Source organism: Aquarana catesbeiana, linkage group LG02, assembly GCF_042186555.1.
Source record: "Aquarana catesbeiana isolate 2022-GZ linkage group LG02, ASM4218655v1, whole genome shotgun sequence".
NCBI classification, from domain to species: Eukaryota; Metazoa; Chordata; class Amphibia; order Anura; family Ranidae; genus Aquarana; species Aquarana catesbeiana.
In genome coordinates, this window is record NC_133325.1 from 179,409,135 (window position 1) to 179,427,208 (window position 18,074).

Here is an 18,074-nt window from a genome sequence, read left to right on the forward strand (position 1 = left end):
GTTGTTGGTTCGAATCCCAACTATGACACTACCTGCCTGGAGTTTGCGTGTTCTCCCTGTGCTTGCCTGGGTTTCCACTGGGTACTCCAGTTTCTTCCCACAGTCCAAAGACATGCCAGTAGGTTAATTGGCACCTGTCTAAACTGTCCCTAGTATATGTGAGTTAGGAACCTTAGATTATAAGCTCCTTGAGGGCAGAGACTGATGAAAATATACAGTATATGTAAAGCGCTAAATTTTGGCTGTGGACACGGGTTAACATAATGACTTATAATGACCTGCTTGTTGGCAGGTGCAGTCTACTTTCTCCACTGCAGGTGGCGCTCAACCGTAGCAGCATTGCAGAGGTAGAGGAAGTCAAGTGGAACATGGTTCCTCTATGGTTTCCTGGGTCACTGGTGAAGCTGTTTGATTGCAGCCATCTTGGGTCAGGCAGAATTTATTAAAGACCCTGGCTCCCGGGCTTGGCGCGCATTTCACGTGCGGGTAGTGTAGGGACAGGCATCCGTGTGTCAGTAAAAGTGATTAGCGGTAGGGAGAGTTCCCAGATGAATAGGGAAAGGATAGGGACACTCCATCAATCCTGGAGACCTCCCCATTTGGGTACAGACCAGCCAGGCAACATTCTGCTCCTCAAGACAGGTCATCCGAGACCTGCTCTACTATACATCGCTGTTACAGCCTGTGAGTGTTCCTGGTCAGGTGTCTTCCCACTGGGCTTCTTGTGAATTGCAGAACTTTAATACAAGTTCATGGAGAACATGTTTACTTGCTGCCTAATATATCCCACCAACTTTCAGAGGCCATTGTAACAAGATAATGAATGTTATTCACTTAACCTATCAGTAGTCAAAAAAGTTATGTCTGATTGGTGTATAATCCAATGCAAAGAAACTCAATTTCCCCTCTCTAGACCCAACTGCCTCACTGTTTTAAGCCTAGTACACATTAGTAGCTTTTTTTCATCAACCCAGCAGGGCTGAATGAAAAAAAAATGACAGCTCAGGAGGAGCTGCTGTAATAACTATCCAATGTTAGTACGGCGATCTCCCCTTCTGTGCTATTGTGTTCTGACAGGGGGATGGCCCCTTGCTAGAACACTACGGTTAGCGTTATTGGCTAAGAGCCCTGATCGGAAGCCGATCAGCAGACCTTTTTCGGTCATGTCACATCGACATAAGCCGGCCAAATGGCAGGCTTCTGTCGGACCTGCTGTTGTACACAGGCCAAATGCCGGCCAGTTTCTATTGAACCCGGCTGATGCCGCCCTACATCTGGCCTGTGTGTGCTAGGCTTTAGGCAACATTATTTTCACCCCTAACTTCTTTACTGTTTGGTTGCAGGAGATTTCCAGGGTAATTATACTGTAAACTACTCTAAACGAATTTCGAATTTCCGGGGCAAAGTAGGTCAAGATCTTATGGGTGGATCAGTATGTAAACTAGGGGGTAGTTTCATTAGAACTCATCTGTAATACTTAGTGCAGATGATCACGTCTATGTACAGTATAAGACTATTTCCTAGTGTGTGTGTGTTTGTGGTAATGATGTGGTATTTGAACACCGATGGTTGGGCCTTTTTTATTTATTTTTTTTTTGCACAAAATTTTCATAACTAAAAACCAAAACATGCAACTCAGCATTGTGTCAGTGTGTTTGATAAGAACGGTTATCATATGTCACCAAATTCTCAAGGTTTCACTGTTTCAATTGCAGGGAAAGTTCTGGCACACGCTGATATTCCTGAGTTGGGCACAGTGCATTTTGATGAGGATGAAGAGTGGACTGAGGGATCGTTTTTTGGTGTCAACCTGCAAATCATTGCAGCACATGAGCTGGGGCATGCACTGGGTCTGGGTCACTCTTACTATAGCAATGCCCTGATGGCTCCCGTTTATGCAGGATATAGACCCAAGTTCCGTCTCCATGATGACGATGTGAAGGGGATACAAGCTTTGTATGGTAAGAATTGTTTTTTTAAGGTGAGCTCTGAAATACTGCATTTTTCCACACCTCAATGTTCTACATTTCTGTGCTTTGTTGTAATGTAAAGACAGCACATAGTAGACAAATGTTTTCTCTGTGCCCTAGTTGTGATCTGCATTGTTCTTATGCAGACAAATGCAGATCATTGCATAGGATTTGCATTGCTTTGTGTGTCAGTGCACTGGAACACAGGTTCATTGGTTAGGGATGCCCCGCAGAATGATTACACCCACTATATGTTATGCATTCCCATTCACACAGCATACCTAATACATTTTTTTTTAAATGTCTTGTCTTTTAGATATTTCTAAGGAGAAGGTACCATGGCTGATTCTAAGAATTTCTGGAGACTTTCATAGGGCCATTCTCCACACACAGACCTCATTAACATTAAGTGCAGGAAGGTGGTTTCTAAATGTTTAACCCCGTTTTTAGGAAATAGTGTTCAACTCTAGTTTACAGCTGATAATGAAGACTTGCTAACACAGTGCAGAGAAGGTTAATTATGTTAAACATTACTCCACAGCGCCCCTAAATATTACAAAGCAGCGAGAGCATGCAGAGATTTTAAGCAAGTGAAAAGCCCTTAAAAGGGTAACCAGCATTTTTTTTTTTAAACTATGTCAATGAAAACATGTAACAAATATAAGGTGGATTTTATTCCAATTTGGCTGCAAAAGTGGAAATACACTGTAGCCTCCCTGGCGGTTTTCCCGAGTGTGGCTCGGGGTTAAAATTCAGGACCATTAGCGGTAACCCCGAGCCACACTCGGGATTACATCGCAGGATCCTGGTGTGGCTTTTACTTACCTTGTCCCCAGGATCCTGCGATGTCCCCCGCAGTGTCCAAGGGCTCTGTCTCCTCCGAAACCTCTCCTTGCCAGGCTCCGTTCCCTGGGAGCGTCGCGACGCATGGGGGCGGAGCCTGGCGGCAAATTAAAAAAATTGTAAAAATCATAACACATACAGTACTGTAATCTTTTGTCCCCAGTGCTTTGGCCCATGCCCTGCATGCAGTTTTATGTTATATATACTGTTCTTTCTGCCTGGAAACTGGAGATTGTCCATAGCAACCAAAAAGTGTCCCTTTACGTCAAAAGTGGCTTTAGACCAGCTAGAAAACAGCAATAGTAAATTAGAACACTTGCAGAAATGAACGATAGTGAATCGTGGGGAAATTTATTTTATTATTATTATTTTATTTTTTTTAATTATTTATTTTTATTTATTATATTATAATTTATGTTTATGTTTAATTTATGTTTTTGTGCTTCAAACTTTATCATACCCGGGATATCTACTAGACTCTTGTTTGGACAGATTTAAGTGTGTTATTGTTAAGAATTACAGACCTACAATATAAAACGCCAAATTTCCATGCAAAATAATTGTACCGCTTTCAGCACCTAAAATCCAAAATAATCATACCGCCAGGGAGGTTAAGGTTCCTGTGAAAAAAGATACCAGCATAGAAATCCTAATTACAGAAAATGAGGTATTAACACAAAACTAATTTAAAAAAACCTTAGCATTAAGCCTCTTAGAGAGATGTGGATAGAGCATGATGGGTTAGAATCAATGCGTTTTTATTGTGTTCCTGTCAAAGGGCCTCTGTGTCCAAACCATGCATTACAAAGTAAAGGCATGTGTGTATATAAAGTAGCAAAGTAGAGTGCTCACTATTCATGGCTTTTTTTTTTAAGTTTAATTATTGTACTGTGGTAATCATCCTGATTCTGCCACATAGAAAGTGACTTGTGCTGTTCAGTTGATCACACTGTTCTCAGTAGCACCTAATTCTGACAAACAGTGAAATCAACAAGCCTTCCACACTCCTCTCCACACCTCACAGCATATTCTGGCAAGGAGATGCCTTCGCTCCTGGTGTCTCAGGTGCACAAAGTTTGTTAACTATTTATTTTTGAGGGATTGTATCTTTTATACTAACAGTGATAGAAGACTCACAGTTGGTTATTTTTTTTAACAGGTAAAAATGAAAAATATGAAGAAGAGAAAAAGCCTGTCACAACATTAGCACCGGCTGTTCCAACCCCTACAAGCCCAGTGCCTGATCCATGCCACGATAACCTTGATGCCATAATATTAGGTAAGTAGCTAACACTACACAGTGTGAGACTTTATTTTCAACCATAAGGCCTTCCCGTTGATGTGCCTCCAAGAGAGTCTTAAAAAAAATACCCACAGACATTAGACAGTGGTCTGAAGATTTTGAGTCACAACCAGACAATTGTTGCCCAAGGAACTTTTGCTAAGAAACGCCAATTTTGTGCATGAGACCACACATGGCATATAGTCTGTTTCTGTGGTAGTCACCGTCACCGTGTCACTACCGGTGGTAGTCACTTTTTCTAGTATGGTCCCATCCACAGACTTATTTCGAGAATATTCTTCTATCCAAAAGTAATTGTTACGTTTCTTAGCAAAAGTCCCTTGGACATCAATTGCCTGATTGTTCTTTGCATTCAAGGGGATGTAGAAACATATGTAGAAGCAATTTTGTGCATGAGACCACACACGGTATACATATACTTTATTTCTCTAGAAAAGTTCCTAAGGATAAATCATATAAGAGATTTTTGTCCTCACCAGAAAATCTGTGAAGTCAGGCAATTTGTGTCTCTTTTCCATTAGATTAAATACCTTTTTTTGCACGTGAACTTTGTCCATCTTAAAATAATCTTGCGCAATACACCAGCACATTTCTTGTACCTACTGTAGATGCAGAGTTGGTTGAATTGTGGGCATCTTAAAATGAATAAAACCTTAGAACTTTAGATATCTCTATAGTGGGCCACCCAGGCTAACCAAGGAGGCATGCGTGAGTTTATATTGCAAGGATTCTTTGAGGGATTCTATTTTCTCATGACTCAGCATTTAACATGTTTACCAATACCCATGTTAAAGATTGCTTGAAAGATTTCTTGATAGATGAAAGAGCGGCCTGCTAACTGCTTAGAGAGAACCTGTCAGCAGTCAGGTGGAGCATCGGGCTGTAAGGTCGTCCTTTCTCCTGCCTGAACTAAGTGCTGGTAACTGTTACTCAATATAACCTGCTATGAAGATAGCATGACTTTGTTTACCCTTCTTAGCTACCCAGGCAGAGTGCCAGTTATCTGCCTTAGTCTGGAAGAGAATACAAGTAAATAACATCACACATACCTTTTCGTTAAGAGGCAAAGTTCTATACCAAGGGATGGGATTCCTGGCTTACAGGCAGGTCCAGCACAACACAATGGCTACCCAGACCATACAACTTCTAAATGGAGATCAATCACTCTGAAACATAAAATGGTTATTCAACAATTCAAAAGCTTTATCCTATAAGGCCAATCCTCTGATCTTTTTATCCCTACAGGACCCTATGGGAAAACTTATGCTTTTAAAGGAGATTATGTGTGGACTATCACAGACTATGGCATTGGTCCTCTTACCAGGATCCAGTCCATGTGGAAAGGACTTCCAGGAAATCTGGATGCCGCTGTGCACTCCAAACGTACCAAACGGACATATTTCTTTAAAGGTAAGATGTAAAGGTTTCAGCTAAAGTTTTCTTATTATTGGATTTCTCTTGAAATCCTAAATATATAGCTTCATCCTAGATTGCTCTCTTTTAAAACATACATCCTAGTCCCTAGTGGCTCTAAGATAAAGCGTGCTCTCTGCCAGCTAGAAGCCTCTGAGCCAATTCATTCAGCTAATAATCTTCCCAATGTCTAATGAAGTTTAACTGACAGCACAGATCAGGGCCCATTGAGGGATATGTTTCTGTCCAATACTCCTTGAGGTCGATTCATTAACCTTTTGTCTGTTGGACCAATTTTAAAATGTATTTTACTTAAGCGATTCCACTGGGAATAGGTCCCAGAAGGCTGAAAGACCATTTACAACGCAGTTTGCACATGTGCAGTGGGAGGCCGGCTGTAAAGCCACAAGGAGTCACAGCTGGGGATCTGAAGACTGGCAAAGAACTGGCTCAGATGAGGACGCCGCTGGATCCTTGGACAGTTAAGTATCCTTGAATTAAAAGTCAATAGCTAGGGTATTCATAGCTGCTGACTTTTAATGTTTTTCAAACAGGGTGAAGAACCTCTTTACTAAGGACCCCTGAATTTTTATGTATATCTCAATTCAAAACAGAGTTATTCTTTCACCTCTGATGTGCATGGAAAAGCAAAATATGAGTAACATAAACATTGTCTGTGTATGTATGTGCATGCTTACTGTGTGTATGTGTATGTTTTATACATGTGTACATTTCCTGACAGACTCCATGGCAGTATACGTATGGATTAACCCCGCCTCCACTCCTCCCCTATAGGACCCAGCTCCCATAAATCTTTGCTCTGTGTCAGAGGCCGCATTCCTTTTTTGTCCTCCTCCTAAGGTCCGATTTGGTATTCAACTACCTGAAGTTTTTCCTCTCCGAGATCAAGACTGGCCAACGCCGACCACTGGGAAGACAGGTTGCGATACTCCAATAAGTCTTGGCTATTAGCAGGGTATGGAGTGGGCAAACAGAAGAGGCGCTGGAAGAGTTAAAGCCTGGCCATTGGTAGGCAAGCGGCGCAATGGCCAGATAGCCCAGATATTAGTGGGTGGCCCTATCTGTACGGCGTGATCAGCTTACCTGGCCCGGTTTGATCATGGAAGCAGGATTGAATTGCAGATCTGTGTTCATGCCGTGTGCGGTGATGTATACTTTTATGTTACATATTCCATGGCAGCAGTTTGTGTGTTTTTCTGTTTGTCCATTTTCTTCCATGGCTCTTTTGTCTTCCAGTCTATGGCAGCTGGAGCGCATTGGTGTTCTAAGCCGCTGCTTTCTCTTCCGGCTGGGAGTCCCTGGGTTATTCCTGCCAAGGGGCTCAGCGCATGCACGCTGGTGGTAGCGGTGGCGTCATTTCAGTGGAGAAGTTTAATCAGCGGTCAGTACTGTTGATATTGGGATTTCTCTGTGGGCAGCTTGCAGCAGTTTCCCCAAATGTTGTGTGCAATCATCACAGGTATATGCTCCACATTAACACCCTGGTATGCTGCCTCTGTGTGTTTCTGCTATGATTTGATCACCTGTGCAGGTTGTCTGTCTGTCTGTGCAGTTTCACACTGTGGATGTATCACTGCCCCCCGTGTGGCCAGCCCTTGTGTAGCAGGTATGAGAGGGTGGGTTTAACCCCTTCCTTTGCTTGCTGACCCGGGTACGCTTTTTGGGTTCTTTAACCATTTCTTTTCTATCCTATTTTGCTTTTGTCAGTCCTTCTAGATCAGATTGACAATACACGATACGAGATGATAAAGACCTCATTGGGTCACAACAACACTCTTCTTCCAGATGTATTTGTCATAGGTCACTGTCAAGATCCAGCCTTCATAGCAGAAGCTCCTCCTTTACACACCCACTGCTATGTCAGCCGCTCCAAGAAGGGAGCCTGCTGGGGATGTGGGACTCCGGGTCCCACAGGGCAAGTCTCAGTGTGAGCTATGCTAAGCCCAGGCGGTTGGGAAAGGGGGTTGTGATTTCCAGCAAATGAAATCTCTCTGGTGAGGCGCGTGCTGCAAGAATCCCTTAAAGAGAGGGATACAAGCCACACGCAAAGTTCAACAAGCCATTGCGGCGTGTTCTCCCACTAGGATGACCAGGAAGAACTGGAACTGTCCCATCCAAGCCATCCATCTATGAAGACCGCAGACAGTAAGGCAGAGGGAGATGAGCCTCTTTACCCTTGTAACGCCTTTTGGTCAAGGCAATGATGGGTGTATTTACATGAATAGAACCTGTAAAGTCTCCTGCAAAGCAAGAGGAAGTTCTGTAAGCACCTTGGGCTCCGTTTTCCTCTAGTGTGAATAGGGTCGCAGGACGAGTCACAGCCCATTAATTTCAATAGCCCAAAAGTCAGCCTGGGCTCTTGTGGCCATGTTGAAAAGGATGAAAATGTGGATGGAGAATGTGTACGCAGTATTCAAGAGCGTTTTTAGAAACTCTGTAGTTAAGGAGCCGGAGCTGGTGTCGGTTTCCATTGTGAGGCTCCAGTTGACATCATCTGCATAGTTCCGCGAGTTATGCTCTTGTCAGTTATGGCTAGTGAGTGCTATGGCTGGGGCCTGGGCTTGCTGATCCCGCCTCTAACAGGCGTAATATAGCATTCTTTTTGAGGGAGCTTCATCTTTTGGCAAGCTGGATAGCACCATAACCCGGGCCACAGTTGGCCAGTTGGGGTCCTGCCTCAGGACCGGCGCCTGATAGGCCGGAAGACGACAGTCTAGAGAACAAAGTTCAGAGCGTGCGAGGGTTGCACGTTTTTACAGACCAGGTCGGGTCTTTAGGAAGAGCTGGTGAGGAGACCAGATATATCACTTCAGAAGTATGCTAAATGTTGATACATTTATTTCTTGTATTGAAGTGGTTGTTAAGCCACTATAATATAATCTTCCTATTCCCTCTGTAGCATAAGAACATGTGCAATATAAAAAAATCAGCCAATAACGATATAAGCCCTGCTCCGGGCGCACAGCTGATTGCTCCCCTCTCGTCTGTCTCGGCTCGAAGCTGCAGTGGGCGGGGCCGAGCTGTTCCGCTGACATCAGCTGGGGAGGCGGGGGAGAGAGGAGAGAGAGAAAGTCGACGATCAGCTGGGCGCCAGGAGCCATTTATACAGGTACAAATCAGTGGAGTTTTTACATTACACAGGGACAGATGACAGATCCGGCCCAGGTACGAGCAGGGAGGGAAGGGGGGGGGGGGACACAGACAGGGAGAGCTGCAGATAGGAGAGCTACAGCTGACGGTATAACGCAAATAGACCACAATATCAGGGGCTTAGCAGCCATGATTTTCATGGTCTGTTTGCAGGGGGGAGGGTATAGCCTGGCAGGATCAGACAGGTTTTTTAGGGTATAGAGGGGGCCAAATGACACAGCACAAGCATTGTACTGTATAACATGCTTTAAGGGAACAGGATCAGTTTTTTTTGGGGGGTTAACAAACCCTTTAAGTGAACTTTATTTGTTTTATAAGGGAGCTGATATGCCTCTATATGACTGACACTGGCAGTGATGTGCTCTTCATAGAGGGAGTGGAGGTCTAAAAAGAACCTTGTTTCCTCCTCTTCTTTCAGCCAGTGCAGATTAGAGACCGAGCGTGTTATCCACCTTTCACCTGACCAATGCCTCTAGTGCCATGGACCTACGGATTTGTAAGCGCTCAGAGTTGAGCGCCTCCAAGTTCATTCAGCACAGTGGAGATCGATGAACAGGAGTTCATGGTAATAACTACAGTGGAGGCAGTAAAAGGGGAAATGAGTACAAAACTCTAGCTTTTGTACATTGCAACCAATCAAAAATCGTATTCATTTTTTTATTAGCAATGATTCCTATTTTACTGCCCAACGCTAACCACACATGGATTGAAATTTGGACGGTTCAGCAGGGAGCAACCGAATTTTGATCCATGTATGGGCATCGCAGATCAACAGAAATCGATTTTTATATTGACTTCTGTCGAACAGGAATGTTCTAAAACTTTTGCCAATCAGTGGCTGCAGCCAGTCGCTATCTGAATATATTGTTTCAGCGGGGAGGATTCCTCCCTTTACCTTGTTGTGTGGATGGAGGAATCCGTTCCTTTTTTGTTCAACCCGCTGGCCAGTTTAAAACCAGACACTATATATACATAAAAAAAAAAAAATTTCCCCCTGTCTGCTGTCAGTTTGCTAATGAGGCCTCCTACAGTATTTAGACTAGTCAAAGCCTAACCAACAAGCTGGAAAAAACTCTTAACCTTCTGCTCTCTGTTCCTAGAGAACATTTTTAGATTCAGATGAATACAGATACATGTAATAATATGATAGGTTTATTTCCTTGCAGCACTGGTGAGACATAGCTTCTAGTTTGTAATATATACAGTCACTTATCAAACGGCATGGTTAGTAAGTAGAGTAAACTTTAATAATGGAGAACAGATAATGCAATCTACTCTATGCTACATATTGCAGTGTTGGTCCACCTTGCAGCGTGCATTTTATGGGCAATCATTAAATAAAATGCAGGCCACAGTGTTGAGCCTGCAGTGTCCCAAGGCAGTGTTTCGCAACATTTTTTTAGTCAAGGCACCCTTTGAAATTATGGACAATCTGGAGGCACCCTACAAAATAATGCACAGTCTTGAGGCGCCTCATTCTAAAATGTAAAAACTATTCTAATAGTTTTACATAATGCAGCAACATCAATACAGGTAGGAAACCCAACGTTAAAGGTGATTTATTCTTCCAAAGCAAATACACTTTTGCAGGCAGGTAGTGGCTAGTATTCCCATGTTTCTATTCTCCCTCAGTTTTTCTCAGTCACTTACCTAATGAGACCCCCAAAGCTGATTTAGCCTAGATTCACATTGGAGAGATTTGTCATGCGATTTAAGAGATCGAATCGCAGAACAAGTCGCAGCCTATTGCCGGCAATGGCACCGTTCCAATAGGTGTGACACCGATTTTGTGGCGCCGCACCGATTTGCAAAAGTAGTTCCTGCATTACTTTTGCCGATTTCACGTACGACTTCAATAGACATCTGTGTATGAAGCCACACAGATGTCTATCAATTAGCACCTGAAATGGCGCTGACCTTGCTACTTTGAAATTGTGCTACTTCAAGTGAAGTAGCGTGATTTCAAAGTACTATCAATGTGAACCAGGGCAGAGAGAGGCAAGGGAGGGTCAAACAAAAACGATATACAGGCAACTGACATCCTCCTTAACAACTGATGATATAATTGATCGTTAGGAGTTTAGCAGCTAGAAGGTTGTAATGGTGTACAATAAAAACTTGTGGCTTTGTGTAACTAAAAGGCAGGTTTCATCCACACACCAGCTTGTATACAATGCTAGGGCAATTTGTAGGCAATTTGCCAAGGCACCCCTAAAGAAACCTCAAGGCACCCTGGTTGAAAAAGGCTGTCCTAAAGAGTCCACAGAGCATACCTTCCAACATTTTGAGATGGGAATGAGGGACACCTACTAGCAAATGTATGTAGGCATAGGACACGCCCCCTGCCACACCCCCTTAAAAGAGAAATAACCCCAAAAAAGGTTAATTAAATCCACAAGTGCTTTTTTTTACCACTACTATTCCTTTATATTGGCTTTTAACATGTACAAATGCAGCAATTTAGAAATTGGATGAAAGGTTTAGCACTGGGAAACACTTTTTGAAAGATAAAAAGTGCATTTTATATACAACTATATAGATCAGACCAAAATGAGGGACAAATGAGGAGGAAAGAGGGACAGGGGGACATTGCTCCAAATCAGGGACAGTCCCTCGAAATCAGGGACAGTTGGGAGGTATGCACAGAGTACAGGCCATACCACCTGAGTGGTATTACCTCAGTAAAAATCTGAATAGTATGCTATAATGAATGAATGAATGAATGAATGACTTGTATAGCGCTGCAAATGCGAACTGAATCGTCTCAAGGCGATTCAGTTTGCATTTGCGAAAAAGCTATAAGCTTTTCTTCAGTGATGGTTTAAAAATGACTCACCTTTAATACTAGTTCATGTCAGGACTTAACACTTGGTTGTATATGATCTTTTTCAGGTGACAAATTTTGGAGATACACAGATTTTAAACTGAACTCCGGATACCCTAAAGTGTTAACTCGGGTACCCCCGAATATTAGTGCAGCCTTATTCTGGGAAGGAAACCAGAAGATATTCCTGCTTAAGGTAAACAATGATTCCAAGCTATTCACTGAAACCCAGCTTATATCGATTTTTGTACAGGAGCTTTTGACATTATAGATGGGTACTTAATCACTTTACCTCCAGAAGGTTATTTCCTCCTTCATGACCAGAGCATTTTTTGCTATTCACCACTACCACTACTGCTACTTTAACTGACAATTGCACAGTCATGCAACACTGTATACAAATGGCATTTATATAATGTTTTTTAAACAAATAGAGCTTTCTTTTGGTAGTATTTGATCACCACATTTTTTTTAATAAATAAACAAACAAGACTGAAAATTTAGGGAAAAAAACGATATTTTCTACTTTCTGTTATAAAACATATCCAAAAAAAAAAAAAATTTCTTCATACATTTAGGCATTTAGGTCAAAATGTATTCTGCTACATGTCTTTGGTAAAAAAAAACAAAAAGAAAACAATAAGTGTATATTAATTAGTTTGTGCAAAAGTTATAGCATCTACAAACTATGGTGTGTGTGTGTATATATATATATATATATATATATATATATATATATAAAACTTAGCCTTTAACCACTTTCCCCCCACGTTATAGCCGAAAGACAGCTACGGTCTGGGCTTACATTGCCAGGAGAGCATCAATGGATGTCCTCCCATAATCGCGCTTTCCGCACGCCCCCTGTGGCGCGCATCGGCATAGATCTGTGATCGCTTTGGGACGCAGCTGATCACAGATCGGGGTAAAGAGCCAATCACAGCAGCTCTTTACCATGTGACCATTTGTGTCCAATCACAGCTGATCACAGTGTAAACAGTATTTGCCGGTTATTGGTAATCCTCTCCTCACACTGACAGTGGGGGAGGAGAGGAGAGCCGATAACCGGCAAATCCACACAGGGGCCTTTTACACTGATTATCAGGACACTAATCATCAGTGTCCTGATTATCAGTGCAACCCCAACAGTGCCCACAAGTGCTGCCAATCTGTGCCCATCCGTGCTGCCAATCAGTGCTGCCTGTCAGTGACCATTAGTGATGCCTATTAGTGCCACTTACTGTATGAGTGCGGCCTATCAGTTCCCATCAGTGCCGCCCAATCATTGCCCATCAGTGCAGCCCATCAGTACCCATCATTGCAGTCTATCAGTGCAGTATCATCAGCGTACAACTGTGAAGGAGAAAAATTACTTATTTAGAGAATTTTATAACAGAAATTAAGAAAAACTTTTTTATTTCAAAATTTTCAGTCATTTTCCATCTGTTTAGCATAAAAAAGTGGTGATTAAATAGCACCAAAAGAAAGCTCTATCTGTCTCAAAAAGATGATACATTTTGTTTGGGTACAGTGTAGCATGACCACGCAATTGTCATTCAAATTGAGATAGCGCTGAAAGCTGAAAATTGGCTTGGGCAGGAAGGGGGTGAAAGTGCCCGGAAGGCAAGTGGTTAATACACCATTCAAGAAAATCAACCACCGCCTTGGAAGCTCCAAGAGGTTCTCATCTCCCTCTCATTTTGCTCTGACTGCTGGCTGGTCTCTTTCTGTCTCAGAACTTGCTGCATTCCCAGAATCACGACACGGAGAAGAGCTTTCTTTTAAATGTTTATCATTAATAATCACAAAGATGGGAGAGTGCTATATTCTCAGAATGAGTGTGGCTGATTGCCCCTTGTATATTAATTAACTGGATTAATACCACTGCTATAGTCTCTTCTCTGGGACATGTCAGAATAACAAACACCATATTTCCAACACGTGGCTCATTACCTATGAGGATCATTGGCACACAAGCGAGGAAGATAACTTCAGAATAGTTCAGCCAAACCTGCTTTAAGTTTTATGGTGGTGTTCTAAAGCAATGGCTTGCTGTTTAAAGCTGGCCAAGTCCTGCAGAAGAAAGACATGACACATGTTCAGTTTATGGGAAATATAGTCCTTAAGTCAGAGCTTCAGGTAGAGACTGGACACGTTCGGGGAAGCGCTGCTACGGGGACCTTTCTTTGAGGTAAACTAAACAAGAAGCCGTCGTGTAATAGCAACATAGTTTGTCATCAAAGCGGAGTTCCAGACGAAATTCTTTTTTAAATGTCAGCAGCTGCAAACACTATAGCTGCTGACCTTTAAAAAGGACATTTACCTGTCCAGGGAGCCCCCGATGTCGGCCCCCCGAGGCCGCCCCGTCCATCGGATCGGGTGCAGGCGCCGCCATTCCAATTAAGGTTTCCGACTGCGCATTCACGAGTCCCACTGCGCTTTGTGAATGGCCAGCTTGTCTTCTGGGACACACACATGTCCGAGAAGACAACGGAGGGCTCACTGCAGAAGAGGATGTGACTTCCTTGGCTGCTGCCTGGCTGGATCAGAACTACTCATAGTACTTCCAAAAAAGGTAAGTTAGAAAGTAAAAATTTTTTTTTTTAACTATCCAAAAACGAGGGGTGGAGAGGTGGTCTTTCGTTTAAGACCACCTCTCAAAATTGGGTGGAACTCTGCTTTAAGTAGAACTAAATGCAATTTTTTTTTTAAGCCGGCCATATGGTTCGAATCTTGGCTGGTTCAGCAGGAACCAGATGAGACTCAATCCATCTACGGGCAGGCTGATTGTACCCAAGTCAATCCATCGATAGACTTGGGTACAACCAGCTTGTTGGGTTTCTAGAATGGGATTATTACCAGTGGCTATAACCACTAGCAGTAATCACTGTGTTCTCCCTGCAGGGACGGCTCCCCGCATTCTCCTGCCAGGAGAACACAATAGCTCTGCGGGAGGGATTCCTCCATCAACACTGAATCAAGCGATTTTTTTGTTCCTGCAACTAACCAAAGTTAGGAAATCCTTGGTAGTCACTAAGGTCACTAGAACTAGTCTTCTCTTCAAATAGAGAGAGTCAACCCAATGAAACCATGACAGATAATCTAATCCCCCTCCACTATATTTAACACTAAAAAAAGTTTTACTTACTTTAAGAGACCCTGTCAACAATTTAAAAATATTGTAAGTAAAAGTACAGTAAAATAAAACAAGAAAAATGCTTACTTGCAGTGTTTTCGTTTTCATAAATATTTTTATATTTTAGAAATATTCCTTTAAACCTTCTAAGAAAAATTTGACTACCCCAAGAAGAGTTAATTCTCTGGCACAGTCCTCTCCCTCTGTGTACATCAGAGTCCTCTCCTCTTTTGTGTGTGTCTAATTACCGTTTGTGCTGGGTTGGCTCCTCCACTCCTCCCATTTTATGTTGCAAAGGAGGAAGTGAGGGGGAATACTATAGAGTATAGTATACTATAGAGTACTATAGTATAGAATACTATAGAGCAGGGGTCAGATGTGGTCCTCTGGTTCCCTTTATCCAGCCCTTGGGGCAATAGTACTCCCACTGATACTAATACTTAGGCACTGTTCCTCCCACTGATACCAAAAATGGGGGACTGTTCCTCCCACTGATACAATAATGGGGCACTATTCCTCCCACTGATACCAATAACGGGGCAGTATTCCTCCTACTGATACCAATGACGGGGCACTGTTCCTCCCACTGATACCAATGATGGGACACTATTCCTCCCCTAATACTAAACATGGGGCACTATCTCTCCCAATGATGGGACACTACTCCTCCCCTAATACCAAACATGAGGCACTGTCCCTCCCAATGATACCAATGATGGGACACTACTCCTCCCCTAATACTAAACATGGGGCACTATTTCTCCCACTGGTGCCAGGACATTTTCTACTCCCATTGGCCACAGTCTGGCTCCCCTAAGGTCTGAATGACAGTAAAGTGGCCCTTTGTTTAGAAAGTTTGGGGACTTCTTCTATTGAGTATTGGTATAGTAGTTTAGTTCTGAATCTGCGGGAGCTACTGACATCACATCCAAGATGGCGGTCCCCAGCAGCAGCCTCAGGGCTTTTGGATGTCTACACAACGCAAACTTTTACAGGTATATAACACACATAAAATATGTTAAATTCACATATAATTTTATGAGAAGATTTTTGTTGAAATGAATGGTCTGGCCTTATGGTGATGTTATTTTTCAGGGTGATGATTACTGGCAATGGGATGAGCTGGCCTGGAGTATATTACAGCCCAAGAAAATATCCAGTCTGTTTACTGGAGTTCCTGGAAAACTGGATGCAGCACTTACCTGGAAGAACGGGAAGATCTATTTCTTTAAAGGAGACAAGTATTGGCGGGTGAACAAGCAGTTACGTGTGGATCGCGGATACCCGCTGAGCAAGGCAGAACGCTGGATGCAGTGCATCCATCTAGACTGATGACACTGTTATACATTTACCCTACCAGAGCACTGGTATCTATACCTATAATGGACTGAAGATCACTTGGTACAAACTTTTTCTGTAGACTGACCGCTGCTGCATTCTGAGGTGTGCTCACCTGCCAGGAACACAACATTCAGCAGTACTACTCTGCCATTATTTATTGCTGATATCTTTGGATGGATGCACAAAATCTGCAAAAGAAGGCAGTGACAGATTCACATATTTCAGTATTGCTCTGTGCAACTGCAGTCTTAATATGTAAACTTCATGCCAAAAACAAATTATAGAAAGTTCAACTGCCATGCCTTGATAGCCTGAGATTTTTTATATAATAGAATTCGCACAATCTTGGCCTACAAACCTACAGATATTTCTACCCAAACAGCACCACCTACAGCTGAATATATGTACTGCACTATACAACCCCCCAAAAAAACATTTTTCCTCTTTTGTAATGATCCAAACATAGGGGTATTTTTTATAGAAGAGTTACATTAACCTTCTGCTCTTTTTGCATATGAAATATTGATGCCAACAGATCTACATGTTTATAAAGCTAGTCTAGGGTATTGCTGTACTCATGTTCACTATTGTTATTAAGGTTGTTGTTATTAAGGTAAGAAATAACACAGTAAAATCTATTTCTTATATAGGCTTTGATAACATTTATTTTCTAAAACAGGCACCAAAAATATGATCTTTATATACTTTAGCACTTAGAAAGCCCTAATAAAGCTAAGAGTACTTCTATACTACTTGGTATAATAAGGTAATCTAGATTAGTTCTTCATCAAGATAAATATGAACTTTACATCCAATATTTTTGCATTCTGTTGTGACATATGATGCAGGCATGCAGCATGTATGTGGGATAATAGCAGTGGATAATGTATAAACTGTATGCAGCTGGATTTAAAAGGCTGATGCTCTGCAGTGCCACCTGCTGGCAGGTGATGAATTTTAACTCCAAGCAATAAAACATTTTGTAGAATTTTTTTGTTTTTTTTTTAATGTATTTCTGTATCAAGTATATCATTTCATTTTTCCCTAATTCATTTTTGCAAGAAAAATTTGCTTTCCATAAGTATCATTTAGTTCAGTGTCCATCAAGAAATAAAAAAAAAAAAAAAAATACTGAATTGTATATAAACCCATCTCTTCCCCTTTACTCATATGGGTTGTGGAAAATCACACTAAACAACTCATACATATATTTCAGCAATCCAATTATTTGAAATATAATTTTTACATGTATTTTCATCTGGTCATATGATCTCTCCTTGTTCTCTGCACTGCAAAGCTCAATCTGTGGGAGCGGGAGGGGCTAAAGCACAGCGCATCATGTGCCTTTACTGACATTTGTCCTAGGGTTCATTTACTATAACTGGAGAGTGCAAAATTTGGCGCAGCTTTGTATGGTAGCCAATCAGCTTGTTCAATTAAACTTTGACAAAAAAAAAAAAAACAGAAGCTGATTGATTTCTGTGCAGAACTGCACCAGATTTTGCACTCTCCAGTATTAGTAATTCAACCTCCTTGTGTACTACTATATTCACCCAGCTGGATCCTTCCCGCTAGACTCCCTGTACAGTTCAACCCATGAGCGGGCATAAGGCACCGAGTGTCATTTGTCTTGCTGGATCCTCCCTGAGCATGTGCAGATAGGTGGCAGCACCGGAGAGGAAGGATCAGGCAAAAAAAACATTGCCACCGGGATTGAGAAAGTCCTAGTAACTGGAAGGGTCACCACGATTTCACAAGAAAAGAAGAGCAAACCTAAACAGACAAATGTACAGTATTTGGTAGCTTGTAAGGAAAAATCTTGGACACCCTAACTACATATTTGTATATCAGGGAAGGACTGGGAACTATTGACCTCAGAGGTGGAAAATACAACCAAAAGGATTTTTCATGGTGGAGGCAAATTTCTAAGTGCTGAAGAAAGTGTGTCATGCAAAACATGCCTTGGTGCTTGGTGCTGATTGCTGTTCTCCCATGTATAGCAGGGATGTGCGGTGAGGTCAGTGGCTGGTGAGGCACTGGCTAGTATCAGAGCCAGATACACACAGGTTACATATG

General features: G+C 42.2%; 1 protein-coding gene across 1 annotated transcript in view; it reads left to right on the plus strand.

Moving 5' to 3' along the window:
• Positions 1-16,986, plus strand: part of MMP19 (matrix metallopeptidase 19) — a 29,187-nt gene extending 12,201 nt beyond the window's left edge. Inside the window, exons 5-9 of the mRNA XM_073613940.1 lie at positions 1,716-1,961; positions 3,973-4,092; positions 5,362-5,526; positions 11,593-11,720; positions 15,753-16,986. Of these exons, the coding sequence (XP_073470041.1) occupies positions 1,716-1,961; positions 3,973-4,092; positions 5,362-5,526; positions 11,593-11,720; positions 15,753-15,989 (896 nt within the window). The 3' untranslated portion in view covers positions 15,990-16,986. The remainder of the gene's footprint in view (positions 1-1,715; positions 1,962-3,972; positions 4,093-5,361; positions 5,527-11,592; positions 11,721-15,752) is intronic.
• The last annotated feature ends 1,088 nt before the right edge of the window (positions 16,987-18,074 follow it).